Below are 16,973 nucleotides of genomic sequence, written 5' to 3' on the forward strand. Positions count from 1 at the left end.
GGCGCGTTGCGCCGCGAGGGTCCCCGCGCACGCGCGAACGGACGAACGAATTCTCGCGGGAAGATACGAGCCGGTCGGGAAGGGCCGCCGAAGGCTGCGTTCGTGGTGCGGCTCCTCCTTCAGCGCGCTGAGTTCCATAGGGAGCGAGGCAGCTCCGCGCGGCTGAGGCGAACCAGGCTCGCCTGGCTCCCTCCCTGGCGGGCCCACGATCTGACTGCCCGTGAACCTTCCGTGTCCGCGAGGGAAGAAGGGCCTCGGCCTCCCGCCTTTCTCCCACGAACAGCAGCCGCAGAGATCGAGGCCCCGCTAAAGGGGCTTGGCGTGGGTGACACGGCCCTCGGGGTTCCGGCCTTGAAATCCCACCCTATGGACCGCGAAGGGCTCTGCATTACACGGGCACCACGTGGGAGCCCTGCTGGTCAGGCTGAAGACTCGGTCCAGCCTTTTCTCTGCGGCCAAAAGCGCGCCCGTGGTAAGTCCACAAGCGAGTAAAGTGGCATGGGCCAGGTTGGTTCAAAGCATGCGAATGGATTCCAAAAGCTGCTTTGGATACAGAAGCATTAGAGACCTCTGGGGAAAATTAACCTTGTCTACATTGTGATGTATTTTCCTTCATCTAAAGCTGACAAAATTAATTAGCGTGTATATGTGTATTTAATCGTATAGTTAAAGCTATGGTTTTCCCAGTAGTGATGTATGGAAGTGAGAGTTGGACCATAAAGAAGGCTGATCGCCGAAGAATTGATGATTTGAATTATGGTGCTGGAGGAGACTCTTGAGAGTCCCATGGACTGCAAGAAGATCAAACCTATCCATTCTTAAGGAAATCAGCCCTGAGTGCTCCCTGGAAGGACAGATCGTGAAGCTGAGGCTCCAATACTTTGGCCACCTCATGAGAAGAGAAGAATCCTTGGAAAAGACCCTGATGTTGGGAAAGATTGAGGGCACTAGGAGAAGGGGACGACAGAGGACAAGATGGTTGGACAGTGTTCTCGAAGCTACGAACATGAGTTTGACCAAACTGCGGGAGGCAGTGCGAGACAGGAGTGCCTGGCGTGCTATGGTCCATGGGGTCACGAAGAGTCGGACACGACTAAACGACTAAACAACAACAACAATGTGTATTTAATAGTATCCACTTTGTTTTTTCTACAGTCAAGCCATGTATAAATTTTTATGAAATAAATATAAATAAATAAAGTGTATCTAGCTACAGCTGCTGCAGTCCTTGATATTTTAATGCGAGATATCTAAATTTCTTGTAATGACAACAGCATCCCACTACTTATAGGAAGAGGGAACAAAATGTAACAGTCCATTACTCTGCAACTAGAATGCTGGTACTACCATGTACCAACTACCAATCTAGGTATTATATTTTTTTAAAAAAATATTTTCTTACTATACTACAAAATACATCTGTTGCAAAATGCATTTTGCAGACTTGGAGCTAAAGCTTGTGGAACCTATCGGTACATACAGGTGAAACTCGTAAAATTAGAATATTGTTGAAAAGTGCATTTATTTCAGTAATGCAAATTATTTTTTAATTTTAACAAATGCTTCCTTTTGGAAATTCCATAGTAATAAAACAAATAGTTACAATAATAAACATCACTATTACATTTCATTAATTACATTCCATTTATAATTTGTTGCCTAACGACAAATAATTGCAATTACAACAAATAAAGGCTTGACATATCTTGCTTTGCATGTCATACATCTATTTCATATACAGTGGTCCCTCAACTTACGAATTTAATCCGTTCCGAATGCACATTCGTAGGTTGAAAAGTTTGTAAGCCGAAAAAAGCCATTTCCCATAGGAATGCATTGGAAACTGAAAAATTCGTAAGTCGAGTAAACTGCATCTAAAATTCGTAAGTCGAGTAAACCCCATCTAAACCGCAATGGTTTTCCTTTCGGATGTCAAAAAAACGTAAGCGTGCAGCCTTTTCCCCCCCCATTCTTAACTCGAAATTTCTAAGTAGAGTACTTTGTAAGTCAAGGGACCACTGTATTGCTATCACCTTTTAAGTTGCATTACTGAAATAAATTCACTTTTTGACAATATTCTAATTTTACGAGTTTCACCTGTACCTATTGGCCTCTGTTGAGAATTCAAGGGGATGGGGAATCAATCATTAAATGATCAGCCCTGTTTCCATCAGAGCATATTTTTAAAAGGTAAAGCGACCCCTGACCATTAGGTCCAGTCGTGACCAACTCTGGGGTTGCGGTGCTCATCTTGTGTTATTGGCCGCGGGAGCCGGCGTACAGCTTCCAGGTCATGTGGCCAGCATGACAAAGCCGCTTCTGGCAAACCATAGCAGCACACAGAAACACCGTTTACCTTCCCACTGTAGCAGTAACTATTTACTTGCACTTTGATGTGCTTTTGAACTGCTAGGTTGGCAGGAGCTGGGACCGAGCAACGGGAGCTCACCCCGTCGCAGGGATTTGAACCACCAACCTTGATCGGCAAGCCCTAGGCCAGGGGTCTCCCAACTTACGGCGCTTTGGGCCGGTGCCTGCAGCGCCGATGCCTCAATGGGCCAAAGGGTCGGGGAGCGCGCACCCATACTCATGCACACACACTATTTTCGGCGCACAGGAGCCGGAAATAGCTTGTGCGCATGCACACCGGCCCCCCACCTGGAAGTGCGCCAGAAATGAAGCTTTTGCATGCGCGAAAGCTATTTCCGATGCTCTGCGCCCGCGCTGCACTGTGCCACGCCAGTATTAGTGGGTGGTTGTAGTGGGCGGCGGCAGCAGGCTGGATAAATGAGCCCTTCGGGCCATATCCAGCCCCCGGGCCGTAGTTTGGAAATGCCTGCCCTAGGCTCTGTGGTTTAACCCATAGCGCCACCCGCGTCCCTAGAGCATATTTTAGCTATTGCCAATTTGAGAAACAAGTACCGTATATGAAGACCAGTGCTTGTTTCTCTTGTTTTTTTGTAATGTTTTGACTTCTCTTCCATAGACTCCCATAGTTATAAACAGAACAGCCTGTATGATTTTAGGCAGCCTTGCAAAGAAGATATTGGCATTTCTCTTACTCCTGATCAATGTGCAGAGTATCTGACTGTGCTAAAAAGGGTTTACTACATTCTACTCTAATTGTTTTCCCCTTTTAATTAAATCAATATGGTTATGTATCATGACAACTTGCCTGTAATTCAGAATTGATTTTTTTATTAAACAATATATTTTTAAAAATCAGCTTCCTGCAAGCAGATTTTAGATATCTAAAATATATTTAAGTTACTGAGCCTTACAAAAGTATCCTGATGCTCCACTGAAAGGTGCCTTGCTTGCAATGCCATTCACATTGGAGGGACAGCTGTATCACAAAGGATGCACTCAGGACAGTAGAGTGGAAAACACTGAGGTGCAGGTAGGGTAATAGAAAGTTTGCCCCTCTTTGTTACGTTGGAGGAAAAGGACAGTGGATGTGTCTAGGCCAGGCATTCCCAAACTGCGGCCCTCCAGATGTTTTGGCCTACAACTCCCATGATCCCTAGCTAACAGGACCAGTGGTCAGGGAAGATGGGAATTGTAGTCCCAAACATCTGGAGGGCCGAAGTTTGGGGATGCCTGGTCTAGGCTCACTGTTGCATTAAGCAAGGAGGAGAGACTGTTGAGCACCTGGGAGAAAGCATCTATGAGATGATACATAATTTCTCTTCTGTCCAAACATTCTTAGTAAACTCTGAAAGTTTTAGGGTTTTTATTCCAAATGGATGACACCATAGCAAGAGAACAGTAACTCTAAATAAACTAGCTGGAAAGCATATCCATGAGAATGTCACATACACTCTCGGTTTGGTGCTGCTTTGGAAGGGCTTCAGTTAGCTTCTTAAAACATTGTTTTAGCCACAATGTATTAAAATATTCATGTATGAGGTTTGTTATTGCTCTCATCGAGGCCAAGGCTTTATACGTGCACAATAGCACCACGATAATCTGAAAGGTTGGAAGAGAAAAAACACACATTCACAAACACTGGGCTATAGCTTCTTTATAATCACTCATTAGTTTTTATAGCTTTTTTAAATGTTGGATAGAATCATAAAAAGCTTATACCATCAAATTAAGTTAGATTGAATCCCTCCTGGCTTGAAAGGTTCCTAGTTCTGCGAATTACGCAACTCCTAGATGGGAGTTGTACTCCCTCTGAAGGAGCATGTACACAGTGTAGTACTCTTCTTTCCACTACAGTAGTTAGTTACTTACTTGACTTTTTCAGTTCTTGTACTATATCATCGTATAGCTTTGAATAAAGGTCTTCCTGTGATTGAGTTCCATCCAAATAAACTGCAAGAAGACCAGTGAAGTAGTCAAAACATCTTCAGTACAGCCAGAAACTTTCAATAGGCTACCTTCCAGTGCAACCCACATTCCATTCACAACTCACATAAGCTTTACGTACTTACTTTTTTTTTAGGGGAATTTTTAAAAAGCTGCAGGCATATATACAGGTGAAACTTGGAAAATTAGAATATCGTCAAAAAGTGCATTTATTTCAGTAATGCAACTTAAAAGGTGAAACCAATATATGAGATAGATGCATGACATGCAAAGCAAGGTATGTCAAGCCTTTATTTGTTGTAACTGTATTTATTTGTCGTTAGGCAGGTCAATTATAAATGGAATGTAATTAATGAACTGTAATAGCGATCTTTATTTTTGTTTTGTTACTATTTGTTTATCCATCTTCAGATACCCACACGTTCCCATCCACATTTACCCCATGAGACAGATGCTGAAGCATTCTGACAAAAGAGATGGATTTAGGGCAGTGCAACCAGTTTTGCCTCACTGGGCGCTGAGCCTAGGGGGTGCTGCAGGGCATCACAACAATGACAAATGCCCCCCCCCTTTAAGCAGGGTTTACGTTCTAAGCTCCCACTCGTGTATGCAAAAATTGTGTAAGTAGGGAACACCGTCAAAAAAGACCTGTTTTTTCCCTCCTCTCCAGCTCTCTCACATTCTCCACACAACTCTCTTCTACTAGAAGCTCTGGGGCCGGCTGGAGGCTGTGCAAAAATGTGATGTAAGTCTCTAGGTGGGGAGGCTGAGCAGCCTAAACAAAGTCTCACTGCACCTCCAGTCTCTGGGGCTTCCTCTGCCCTCACTGAAGTCCTCTTCAGGCTCTGGGGAGGGTCTCCTCGTGAGTCATGAGGACTCTCCAACTCTCATGCCATTTCCTTGTTTGAATCTATTTATTCATTTATTTCTTGGTGTCATTCGTATACATAGTCACACATGTTGATCATGAGCAAGGGGGAGAGGAGCCTGTTGTGAATAGAGCAAAACAGAATGCAAGAGGTGGGGTGGCACCAAATTTGGCCTTGCAAAGGGCACTGCTGAAATTTAAAAGTTCAAAATCCACCCCTGCCAACAAGGCCAGTCTTTTGAACCTGAACTAGGTAATGTCACTACTTTTGCCAGCATTCTCTACTTGAATGAGCTACGTGTATGAGCTATATGTATATATTATATATAAATGTGTTTGCCATACCGATGCCAGTTTCATTTTCTTCCATCTCTCTCCTATGTTTCAGATACATTGGCCATACATGCCCATCGAAGTATCCAGGTGGGTCTGGTGGGTTATAAATTCGTGTGCTGTATAAGAAGAGAAGCTTTACTCAGACATCTTGCTTAGCAAGAATTTATATCCAAAAATATCAAAAGCCTCTAGTGGTCTGATCTACTGCTGACTGAATATTTATATCTTTAGTTAACATGGTAATTTCTTAATAAAATGTTTCTTCAGTAGTTTCTTCAAACTCAGAAGGACACAATCTCAAGGTGTCCAATACCAAAGACTTGGTGCAAATTCCTCTAACCCACTTTACTAACACAGATTTTGATTTTCTGACAGCTGCCCCCTCCTCAGGTGTACTGGACAGGACCTCAGACCTCAGACCCTTAGTAAAGCCTATGTGTGTACTGATGTATCGCAGTGGTGTGGCATCTGCTTTGAATGTAAAATATATTGGGTTTAATCCCTGACATCTCCCAAGCAGAGCTGAGAATTTTCCCCACCTATAAACCCTGGAGAGCCACTGTCAGTCAGCTAGATAGACCAATGGTCTGACTCAGTCAGTATAAGGCAGCTTCCTATTTTCCTAATGTATTCAGGGGCACGAAGTATCCTCCATAAGCTTTAATTGAAGGTTGGTTTTTTTAAAACACCATTGTACATTGTAAGGTAGAATGTGCTTGCAGCCTAATCTAGAAAATGGTTATCTTAAATGAGGGCTACTGCTTTCTTTTATGACTTAGTTCAATGTACCTATGGCTTTAAAAATTGAAGCGCAAGGCTACAGTTCTGTATAGATCTACTTTGGACTAAGCCCCACTGAATTCAAAGAAGCCTTGCTGGAGTAAGCGTACTGTGTTTGGGCTCTTTCAATGAAAACCTAAAGTCTAGGTTATTAAAACATACATTTATAGCCTGGAGAAAAGACTTAATGAGTAAAAAGCAAAACAAAACTTGCTTTTTACAGTGCCTAGTACGTACAGGGTAGACGAACAGCATGCTCTTTCTTCAGTTTGTGTACTGCAACAATGTTAGCTTCATTTGTAACAACATATACAAGTCTTAATACAAGTCTTAATACAGTCGTACCTCGGGTTGCGAACACCTCGGTTTGCGAACAACTCGGGTTACGAACTGCGCAAACCCGGAAGTGTTTTCGTCGCGCGCGCATGCGCAGAAGCGGCGCGTGCGCTTTGCGCTTGCGCAAAACAGCGGTTCGGGCCCTTTTCGGGTTACGAACTTTTCGGGTTACAAACTGCAACCCGGAACGGATCGCGTTCGTAACCCGAGGTACCACTGTATATAGAAACAGAAAGTTTGCCTGCTTGAAACGAAGGACTCTGGTGTCAAGTAAGGCACCACTTGCTAGCACACCAGCACTAATGGTTTTCTTATAGCTAAAAATACACAGGGATCAAAATTGTTCAAATGATATAGATAACAATTAGAGGGCTTTAAACACCTGAATGCATACCTCAAAGGGGGAGAAGTGTATACACCATGTTGCACTCCTTGGAAAAAATGGTGGGATATAAATGTAATTTTTAAAAACCCCATAGCATTCTCTTAGACCACGAGTCAGTACAAAGTTAAAAGCATTTAAGCTGCCAAGTTTGTTGCACTGACTCCTTGCTTATGACTTTGCTAGTGGCATGAAAGCACAGACAGAGCAGAGAGAATCTGCCTTTACTTGTCTCTTTGCCAGATTTTGAGGCTCTGATTTACAGGAACTCGTGGTGTTGGAACCTGTGATTTCCTTGGATATATACAGCAATACCGTTCCAGAATTTTGCAAGACATCGTCATCATTTTTTCAAAAATACAGTGCATTGTTCCAAATTGCGTAATTCTAAAACTGAACAAGTTTCTTTTAAAAGACTAACTGGGAATAGATCTGGTTATCTGCTTTGTAATTCCCTTATTAGATTGCAGTATGTAGGTGTGGAGGGACATGGGTGGTGCTGTGGGTTAAACCACAGAGCCTAGGGCTTGCTGATCAGAAGGTCGGCGGTTCAAATGCCCATGACGGAGTGAGCTCCCGTTGCTCGGTCTCAGCTCCTGCCAACCTAGCAGTTTGAAAGCACGTCAAAGTGCAAGTAGATAAATAGGTACCGTTCTGGCGGTAAGGTAAACAGTGTTTCCGTGTGCTGCTCTGGTTCGCCAGAAGCGGCTTTGTCATGCTGGCCACATGACCTGGAAGCTCCCTTGGCCAATAATGTGAGATGAGCGCCACAACCCCAGAGTTGGTCACGACTGGACCTAATGGTCAGGGGTCCCTATGTAGGTGTGGGAACATACAGCTATGAGCAAACAGTAGAATATTGGGCAATGATTTTCGGAACACAGTACCTTCTTCTCTTCTTGCATTCTTCATAAGGAATTGTTAGGAAATACTTTTTATTCCATATATCACTGAGAGGCCTGCAATAATAAAGAACCAAGTAAGATGTGCTTATTCAGTAGGCATTATTTTTACTTTAACATGCTAAGCTTGCTTACTTGTAGTTATACAGAAGGAAGCCCTCAACAATTAAGATATGGTTGTCTTTTTCTCCCTTCTGATTATCATGCAGTGGCCTTGTCAATGCAGAGTCTTGTAGGTTTGTCATCCAAGAGCGTATGTCTGCCACCATTTTTTCCATATGCAGGGCATCAAGTACTAGAAGAAACAATGTTATCTTAAAATTAAAGGCAAGAATTACAGTCTGCAAAATAAAATGCTAGAGGTATATCATGAAGAGAATGGAAAAACATTCCATTACGATGTAGCTGTTTTCATGATCTTTGGGAGTCAGTATTGGCAGCGGTCGCATAAACCAAAATTTGAGCATTCTACTGTTATTAATCAAGAATGGTAATAGTTGGAGAGAGAAACCAGGGCTGTGCCAATGAGAAGTGCTTGGAGTATGGAGGAACAGCAAAGAGGTCAAAGGATTGTGCTCTAGTTCCTAAATCTGTGAGGTTTTCTCAAAACAGGCATGGTTGTTTTGAAAGGAAGATTCAAAGAGTGGGAAATGGAGTGATTGAACAAATTACAGAGGAGGAAAAGAGGGCAGATAAATTGTTTGCATTCAATACCAAGAGAACACAATGTTTTTGGTTTGTTATAGGTGGGCTGTACTTGTAAGAATTTGTATAATGAATTATAGATTTGGAGTGGAATATTGGTGCCTCTTTTCAGCAAGAAAGATCAGCTGCTAGGAACATTGTCCACACACAAACACACAGGATGTCTGGTTACAATTAATTCTGCAATAGCTGCGTGGAGGAAGTTAGCCAACAATCTTCAGTTTGAACTTTTTTATGCACTAGATGTCACAGTTTGGTTTAAACTTAACTTGAAATACAAAGGAGGGGGAGTTTCCTGCAATGCCTGAATACGAAAATGCATTATATTATTACCACATCTGACTGAAGTCCAAAGTTCACTACTTATATTGCCCAGATAGCAATGATCATATGGAAATAGTTGTGCAGTTTAAACTGTTACTGAGCCAGATGCCTGCTCAGTTTTAGCTGAGTTCACTATTACTGGTTTGTGGAGATGCTTTGCATGTATTTTGACTAGTTCCGCAAAACTGCTTCTTGAAGAAATCCCCAAACTTAATAAAAGATGCTGCGAAGCACTTCCTATCTATTAGAATTAACAAACTTAAAACCTTCCATCTATTACTGCCAGCACTGACTCCCTGCTGCTGTCCATTTATTGACATACTGCAAGCTTTAAAAAAAATCAAACCACTGGAATCAATATCTGGGCTGCATAAATGGTATTTTTGGCTGCTGCATAGCAGCTTGCTTCATATATAGCTTGGGGGGGGTCACAAATCCATTTTTAGAATTATTTGATTTAACACTTCGCTGCATAGTTGTTCAACCACTGGAACTCTTTCTTGCTTATCCAGTTCCCATTTTCTCGTGTGTGTGTGTGTGTGTGTGTGTGTTGAAGGCACCAAGAATGCCACTTTTGCTATTTTAAGAAGAAATATCTAGTCAAAAATAAAAATACAAAAATATTTGTATAGACAAATGTTTGCTGGAAATGTAGTGGTTCTTCAAATATTACAATTTTGCTTACTTTGCTTTCAAAACTCAGACTTAAAAAAGTATTGGGTCTACTAACCATCATACTGCAAAAATCCACGGTCATCTACAGCCACTTCAGATTCTGGCTAGAAAAAACAACAACAATATTGTTAATATTGTTGGGGGAACTTGAAGGGGGAAATGAAATTTAGACTTCTTATCATACATAGCCGTAGTGGAGTCAGCAATTTTAGGGGTAGATGGCGACAACACAATTGAAAATGGGCCACTGCATAGGAAGGCAAATAATGTGAGAGGCAGCAGCACCCAGAACAGTTTAGAATTTTAAATGAACACAGCAATACATTTCAAGTCAGAACAAACAATAAACTTCCTGATAATACTATACCAAGTAACTCCAAATCCTGTAAGTTTTGAAAATGCCATGCATGCACATTCCTGTTATTAAAAAGTAGAGTATTATTTAAATCCAACTAAAATCAGCATGGACCAGGATGATAAATATCAAAAACTGAAGTGATAAAAGTACAAATACAAGATAGGTAAAGGGTAAAGGGACCCCTGACCATTAGGTCCAGTTGTGACTGACTGGGGTTGCGGCCCTCATCTCGCGTTATTGGCCGAGGGAGCTGGCGTACAGCTTCCAGGTCATGTGGCCAGCATGACAAAGCCGCTTCTGGCAAACCAGAGCAGCGCACGGAAACACTGTTTACCTTCCCACCGGAACGGTACCTATTTATCTACTTGCACTTTGACATGCTTTCGAACTGCTAGGTTGGCAGGAGCAGGGACCAAGCAACGGGAGCTCACCCTGTTGCAGAGATTCAAACCACCAACCTTCTGATCGGCAAGCCCAAGAGGCTCAGTGGTTTAGACCACAGCTCCACCTGCGTCCCCGTGTCATGATATTTAGGGACCCCTGACCATTAGGTCCAGTCGTGACCGACTCTGGGGTTGCGTGCTCATCTCGCATTATTGGCCGAGGGAGCCGGCGTACAGCTTCCAGGTCATGTGGCCAGCATGACAAAGCCGCTTCTGGCAAACCAGAGCAGCGCACTGAAACACTGTTTACCTTCCCACCGGAGCGGTACCTATTTATCTACTTGCACTTTGACATGCTTTTCGAACTGCTAGATTGGCAGGAGCTGGCAAGTTGAAAATACAGGAAGCTGTTCAGAATACACAAGAATCATCCCATGACTCATCCCATAACATTATTTTACTTGATTATTTGGAAACACACTGTATTCTGCTTCTAACCTGGAAATATTCTACTTTAACTCATAAAGTTCCTTTAATTGTTTACCTTAAAATAGTCATCTTGAGAAAGTATAGTACAGTTTGGAAGCTGTTTCTTAAGCCTTTTTGCCAGAGTTGTTTTCCCTCCATTTGTTATACTGAATTGTAGAAAAGAATGGCAGAACTATAGCAGGTTACAGAGTAGCACACTATACAGTACGTAAAAACATCATTTTGATAATTTGTTTACTATAGTATCTACATTGTAACTTGGCAAATGCATTTACCTAATTATTTTAATGTTTTCAGATAGCATATGCTATAATGGCCAAAAGCACATTTATCATCATCTCAGACAACTTTTTTGTTACCTTTTGCATGATAAATGCACAATGGCTACTCAGTTGTTGCAGGGAATCATAGTATCTTCCCTCAAAAATTCCTGTTTGCAAGGAGTCATTTCCCCAGAACTCAAAAGTATTTTGAAACTAGAAAAAATAATGTTACCGTGTTTCCCCCTTTTTAAGACACCGTCTTATTCTTTTTTTTACTCAAAAAAACACACGGTGTCTTATTTTCAGGGGATGTCTTGTACCTTAAGGCTCACTCCGCAGAGGCGCCTTGATTCTCAGGACGCTGCTTTTAATTAAGCTGCCTTTGATCTTCCCCGGTGGTCCCGGGGGCCCTTTGCCAAATCGGCTACGCCCGCGGCACCCGGGAGAGGGCAGCAGTTCGCGGCGAGCCTTCGCCAGCGTCCTCTTGCTCCCTCTTCCCGCCGCGCAGAGCAGCCGTGGGCACGGAGATGCTGCAGCGCCCGGAGAGGCTCGCCAGAGAGGCGGGCCGTTTCCTCGCGCCTCGTGGGCCGTCTCCGTGCGCTCAGCGCCGCCGCCGCCTGCGGCCCAGACCCAGCCGCTTGGGGAGCCTCCTTTGCAGCCAGTCCCCGACGTGGAAAGAGGCAGCTCCCGCCGGGGGTGTCTCTCCTGCCCCTCTCCCGGACCTACACAAAGGAAGGAGGCGGAGAGTTGCGCAACGCCGCCGAGAGCGACCGAGGCGCTTGGCTGCTTCCATTCCCGCCGAGAGGCCGCTCGGGAGCGCCATGAGCGAGCCGCCTCGCCGTCCTCCAAGGTTTCCTTAAGCCGGAAGAATATGGGAATGCCGTCGCCGTCGTGGGATCGCAGCAGGCGCACTGATCTTATGTGGGAAGCTGGAGGATGACCGAGCGCTAGTAAGGAAAGCCGCGCTTCTTTCGCTTTGCCTGTTCGCGTCCGAGGGACTTCCTCGTGGCCCCTTGAATCCCGGCCCCATTTACCTGGGGGTGGGGGTGGCGTGGCTACAAGACCCACAGAATTCGACCTAGTTGGGATGGCGCTGCAAAGTTGCAGTCCTCGACGCACTTGCTCCATTGCACACGCTGGGGATTATTTGCGCGGAAGCCCGCGCGGGCTTGCGCTGCGCGGGATTTAGGCTGGTTGCAATCCTTTTGTGGGCGTCGACCCCCATTGCATTCCGCGTGCTATTATTGTGGCGTCCGCTTCTATGCACTAGAGGCCACTTCAGCGCACGTAGGCTTGTACAAGGTTTTAAGATATGGCTTATTTTCAGGGTATGGCTTTTATTTCCTAAACGCTTAAAATCCTGCTATGGCTTATATAATGACTACGTCTTAAAATAGGGGAAACACGGTACCTCCCTCCCACCCACCCTCCTTAGTTACTATACCTTTTGCAAACATTCAAGTATTTTCAACTACATGAGTGTCATAGGCTCATTTTAGCTACTGTACCCCCCTCATAGAAGAGACAGGAACGAGAAGTGCCAGGTAGCAATTATTCCCTCCCCCCCCCATCAAGGTTAGCACCGGCAAAATACAGTAGTGTCCAAACTTTTTTCAAAGAGGGCCAGATTTGATGAAGTGAAAAGCCGTGAGGGTCGGCCAAAGGGCCAACCAAAGTTGTTAACCTTTTTTTAAGGAAAAAGTTGTTGGGCTTTTTTTTAGGATTAAAGTTGTTGAGGTTAGGATTTTACCCTGGGAAGTAAACTGCCACAGGGGCTGGGTTAAACTGACCAGCGGGCTGAATTAGGCCCTCGAAATGGATATGCCTGCAGTAATACAATTACCAGTATGTTTTTCCCACCATCCTGAAAAGTGACCAGAAAGCAGTAATAGCACACAAAAAGCAAATTATTCCACTCTCAGCTATTGGGTAGATCTAAACACCTAAGGCAATAATGGGACCCTCCAAATATTTGAGGCTAGCTTCTATCTGCCCCAGCCAGCATGGCCAGTAGCCAGGGCTGGTGGGAGTTGTACTCAAGCATCATAGCTCAAGTTACAGGTAGGTAGCCGTGTTGGTCTGAGTCGAAGCAAAATAAAAAAATTCCTTCAGTAGCACCTTAAAGACCAACTGAGTTTATATTTTGGTATGAGCTTTCGTGTGCATGCACACTTCTTCAGATACATCATAGCTCAGTTAGCAGAGCATGAGACTCTTACTGTAATCTCAGGATTGTGGGTTTGAGTCCTACGTTGGACAAAAAGATTCCTGCACTGCAAGGAGTTGGACTAGATGACCCTTGTGATCCCTTCCAACTCTCCAATTCTATGATTCCATGATCATCATGAGGGTCCCAGGTTCCCCATCCTTGATCTAAAGCAAAACTGGATTTTAACCAACTACCCATTCACTTACCCTCCAAGTCCAATGACCAACATTTTCACAGTTCTTTCACAACCTAAAAATCAAATTGAGAAAGAATCCTTGTAGTAGGAGTGAATAACATTTTGTCCATGAGCTACTATGTTCAGCTGATGGGATTTTGGACTAAAGGTCTCAGGTAAGCTTCTAGCCAGTTGTGAGGAAGGTGGCTAAAAATTGCTTGACATCAAAACCAAATTATAATGAAATCAAAATCCATTGGGTTTGAGTCTCAGTGCAATCTTACACATGCCTACTAAAGAGGAAGCGAAGTTCAACAGGCCTTTCTTCCAAATTAGCAGCTGGTTTCAGATTTTCTCTCATGTTTGGAGGTGAATTTACATCATTTGATGACTTGCAATGGAAAGGAAGAACTGGCTCTCCTGAGTTAACATTGGACACTATGGAAATGGGCAACTAACCTGTGACACATGAGGGTCATCACTGGATTCCGCTCTCCAAGTGACTGAGAAATACAAATACTGTAGTAGGAAAGGGAAAGATGTCAAACCTCACTGTACACAACATGCTCACCCATGAACATCAAAACACCAAGCCATGTGGTATGAAGTACGGAAAGATGGAACTTGGCACCACATTTCCCCTAATTATGAACATTGTCAAGTAGGTGTCAACATTAACTGTATCCTTAAGGAATCTCTCAATGTGGCATTCCAATGAAAGCCAAGCATGCTGTGACAAGCCTCTGATGATTTTGCCACCAATTTATTTTAAGAATGCAATGCCTTATGTCAAGCTAAAATCTAGTGACGAAGAAATGGGTACAAATATTTGGAAATAGGTACAAGTAGACTGATCTCCTGTATTTTTTAATTCCAGGGTTATTGTTTTTTGACTGTGGAATAAAATATTTCTGGCTGGGACAAAGATGGGGAGGTTAAGATGTCAAAACTCTGCCAGAGATCTACTAGATCCTAATCCTGTTCTTCCTCACATATCTTGATATAGTATTGCTCCTATTAACCATGAATTTCTGGGAGGTCATAGCAGCATCAAGACTCATGATAAATGAACTGCTTATTGCATCAAGATTTGTCTGCTAAACTTCAAAGCTATTTCCACCACATGTGAACCACAAGTATCAAGCCTGCTGTCTTACAGGGTTCTAGTAATATTTGGACAGATTGAGCTATAGAAATTCCATTGCAGTTCATGCACCTGTGAACAAATATTCTTCACTACTGTGATGGATCGTAAATAGTATAAAATCTGTATTAAATGATCCTCCCCATCAGCAATCCTAGGGTTTCTAATCTCAACACAAGATTGCCCAAATATGTATACAGTTATAACTCGGAGATCGAACGGAATCTGTTCCGGAAGTCCATTCGACTTCCAAAACATTTGGAAACCAAGGCGCAGCTTCCGATTGGCTGTAGGAAGCTCCTGCAGCCAATCAAAAGCTGTGTTGGATATTCGGGTTCCAAAGAACGTTTGCAAACCAGAACACTCACTTCCTGGTTTGCGGCATTCAGGAGCCAAAACATTCGACTCACAAAGCATTTGGGATCCAAGGTACGACTGTAATGCAAAGAGCTCAATACTGTAAGCCCAATGGCACCATGTTTACGTGAATATATGTAAAATATGGCACACATAGACAAACAGTGCTTCAAATGCTACAACCAGAAACAATACTAAACAATATATGTGGCCATGTGATGAATTTAATTAAAGTCAACACTTCAGTGCTCACTGGTGAGAAAGTTAGGATCAGTTCAGGGCTATTACTAAAAATATGGGCAAAGATTAATGCTACTGGATTGTTGTTTGTTAATCTCTCACCCATTTGGAAACAGCTACTGCCCAGGCATTTGCCAACTATCCAAAGATGAAGGGCTTTGAACTCTGTTGTATAGACAGTGACGCAATTTTAAGATTCCAGGTCAGCAGTGCATGGGTCCAAAACAAAACAAATATACATCAAAGGGGAATGTTATATAGTAAAGAAGAGTTTCTGTGAGTTTTATTCTACCCAATTGTCAGTGGCACACAGTTTGGTTCTGCTCTGACCCAGAAGTATTCTCAAACCATTAACACCAATCTCTGTAAGAGTAAGATTGCAGCCAATAGTTCTGAACTGCGTTGTTATTATTGTTATTGGCATTTATATCCCATCTTTTTTCTCCAAAGGACTCAACATGGTCACATGGGTTTCCCCTCATTTAATACCCCCAACAGCCCTGTGAGGTAGGTTGAGCTAAGAAGCAGTGACTGGCCCAAAGTCACTCAATGAGCTTCATGACCAAGTGGGGATTTGAACCCTGGCCTCCAAGATCCTAGTCCAGCACTCTAACCACTACACACTGGCTCTTTATGACCATAACATGCTATGTTTAAAAGTGATCACAATACAATTACAGTTTTCACTTAGAGGGCATCTTGGCACTCCAATCCTAGTCCCACCAAATGGAATACAGTTTGTTTCCTAGCAAGCACTTTTAGATTAGTAGCCTTGAACAACTTTTACACAAGCAGGTGAGCCAGGGGATGTCAGGCAAAGCGACTTTACACTTAGGGTACTTATAAGAGAGTGCAGTGCAAACACTGGTTTAAGTTGGGACTAAGGGAGCCTATCAATAGCAGCCAAGATGTTCAAAACATTTCACATGCATTTTTTCTCAAAAGCTTTGATACGCCAATTGTCAAAAAAATATCCTTGAAGCACTGAATTAGCATTGAGGTACTTTTTGAAAATATTAAGAAAACGCTGGCAGTTAGGCAAAATGCAGGATGCGGGTATGTGATGGCATAGATGCATGCATCCATGAAGCAGAGTGAGACGAGCTTCTGGCTATTTCTCCTCAACCCCCTTCCCACGCTCCCGCTCTTGCCACGGGCCCCCTAACCGAGCCTGCTGCTGCCTCCGGTGTAGCGGCGGATGCGATTCCACCCCCGGTTCAGTCGGCTTCTGCACGTGCAACTGAGAGGGGCGCCATCTCCTCCTTGGACCAGCCCACGGCCCACGCAGTCCCACAAAACCCCCTGTCCGCCCCTACCTTCGCCCTCGAAGCCAGACGCGCCGAGCAGCGCCCCGAGAAAGTTAGAGCCCCCTTCATAAGCCAGGCGCCATGCCCCGCCCCCTTTCAGAAAAGGGGCGGGACGGACGCAGGCCGACGGCGCTCTATGCAAATATGACACGTACGGCGAGCCCTTTGCTGCCTGACGATTGGTCAAGGCTCGCAGTCCGGCCACCTTGTTCCAGGGAGCCTCCCCTTCTCTGTTGAGGAAGGAAGGCGCGACGCGATTGGCTCGTTACTGCAGTCCCCGCCCCTTCACGGCGTGCTCGCGACTTGCTCCTCCCCCCTCCCTCTGCGCCTGCAGTGCTGGACCTCGGCCGCTAGGGGGAGCGGCGCCCTCGAGCCCCTTTTCTGCTTCGGCTGCGATTCCCACTTCCTCCTCCTGGTTGCAAAAGC

At 44.1% G+C, this 16,973-nt stretch overlaps 1 protein-coding gene and 1 long non-coding RNA gene across 5 annotated transcripts; one reads left to right on the forward strand and one right to left on the reverse strand.

Moving 5' to 3' along the window:
- Positions 1–52: 52 nt before the first annotated feature.
- Positions 53–1,215, forward strand: LOC148684352 (uncharacterized). Its single transcript, XR_015946190.1, has 2 exons — positions 53–472; positions 691–1,215. It is a non-coding gene; the product is annotated as an uncharacterized LOC148684352 (long non-coding RNA).
- A 1,963-nt stretch (positions 1,216–3,178) lies between these two features.
- Positions 3,179–16,640, reverse strand: NMRK1 (nicotinamide riboside kinase 1). 4 transcript variants are annotated; one of them, XM_035099735.3, is made up of 10 exons: positions 16,557–16,640; positions 13,959–14,018; positions 13,531–13,573; positions 10,908–10,998; positions 9,678–9,726; positions 8,054–8,213; positions 7,904–7,975; positions 5,528–5,634; positions 4,240–4,320; positions 3,179–3,969 (listed from the first exon to the last, which is right to left on the reverse strand). In XM_035099735.3, the coding sequence occupies exons 3-10, from the start codon at positions 13,551–13,553 to the stop codon at positions 3,941–3,943; spliced, it is 612 nt and encodes a 203-aa protein (XP_034955626.3). In that variant the 5' UTR covers positions 13,554–13,573; positions 13,959–14,018; positions 16,557–16,640; the 3' UTR covers positions 3,179–3,940. The 4 variants fall into 4 exon arrangements, with proteins under 4 accessions (XP_034955626.3, XP_034955628.3, XP_060136041.2 ...); XM_035099737.3 differs by having other exon boundaries at positions 16,407–16,640; XM_060280058.2 differs by lacking the exon at positions 13,959–14,018.
- Between the last annotated feature and the right edge of the window lie 333 nt (positions 16,641–16,973).

The sequence above is a fragment of the Zootoca vivipara genome, chromosome 10, assembly GCF_965207765.1.
Source record: "Zootoca vivipara chromosome 10, rZooViv2.hap1.1, whole genome shotgun sequence".
Classification (NCBI taxonomy): domain Eukaryota; kingdom Metazoa; phylum Chordata; class Lepidosauria; order Squamata; family Lacertidae; genus Zootoca; species Zootoca vivipara.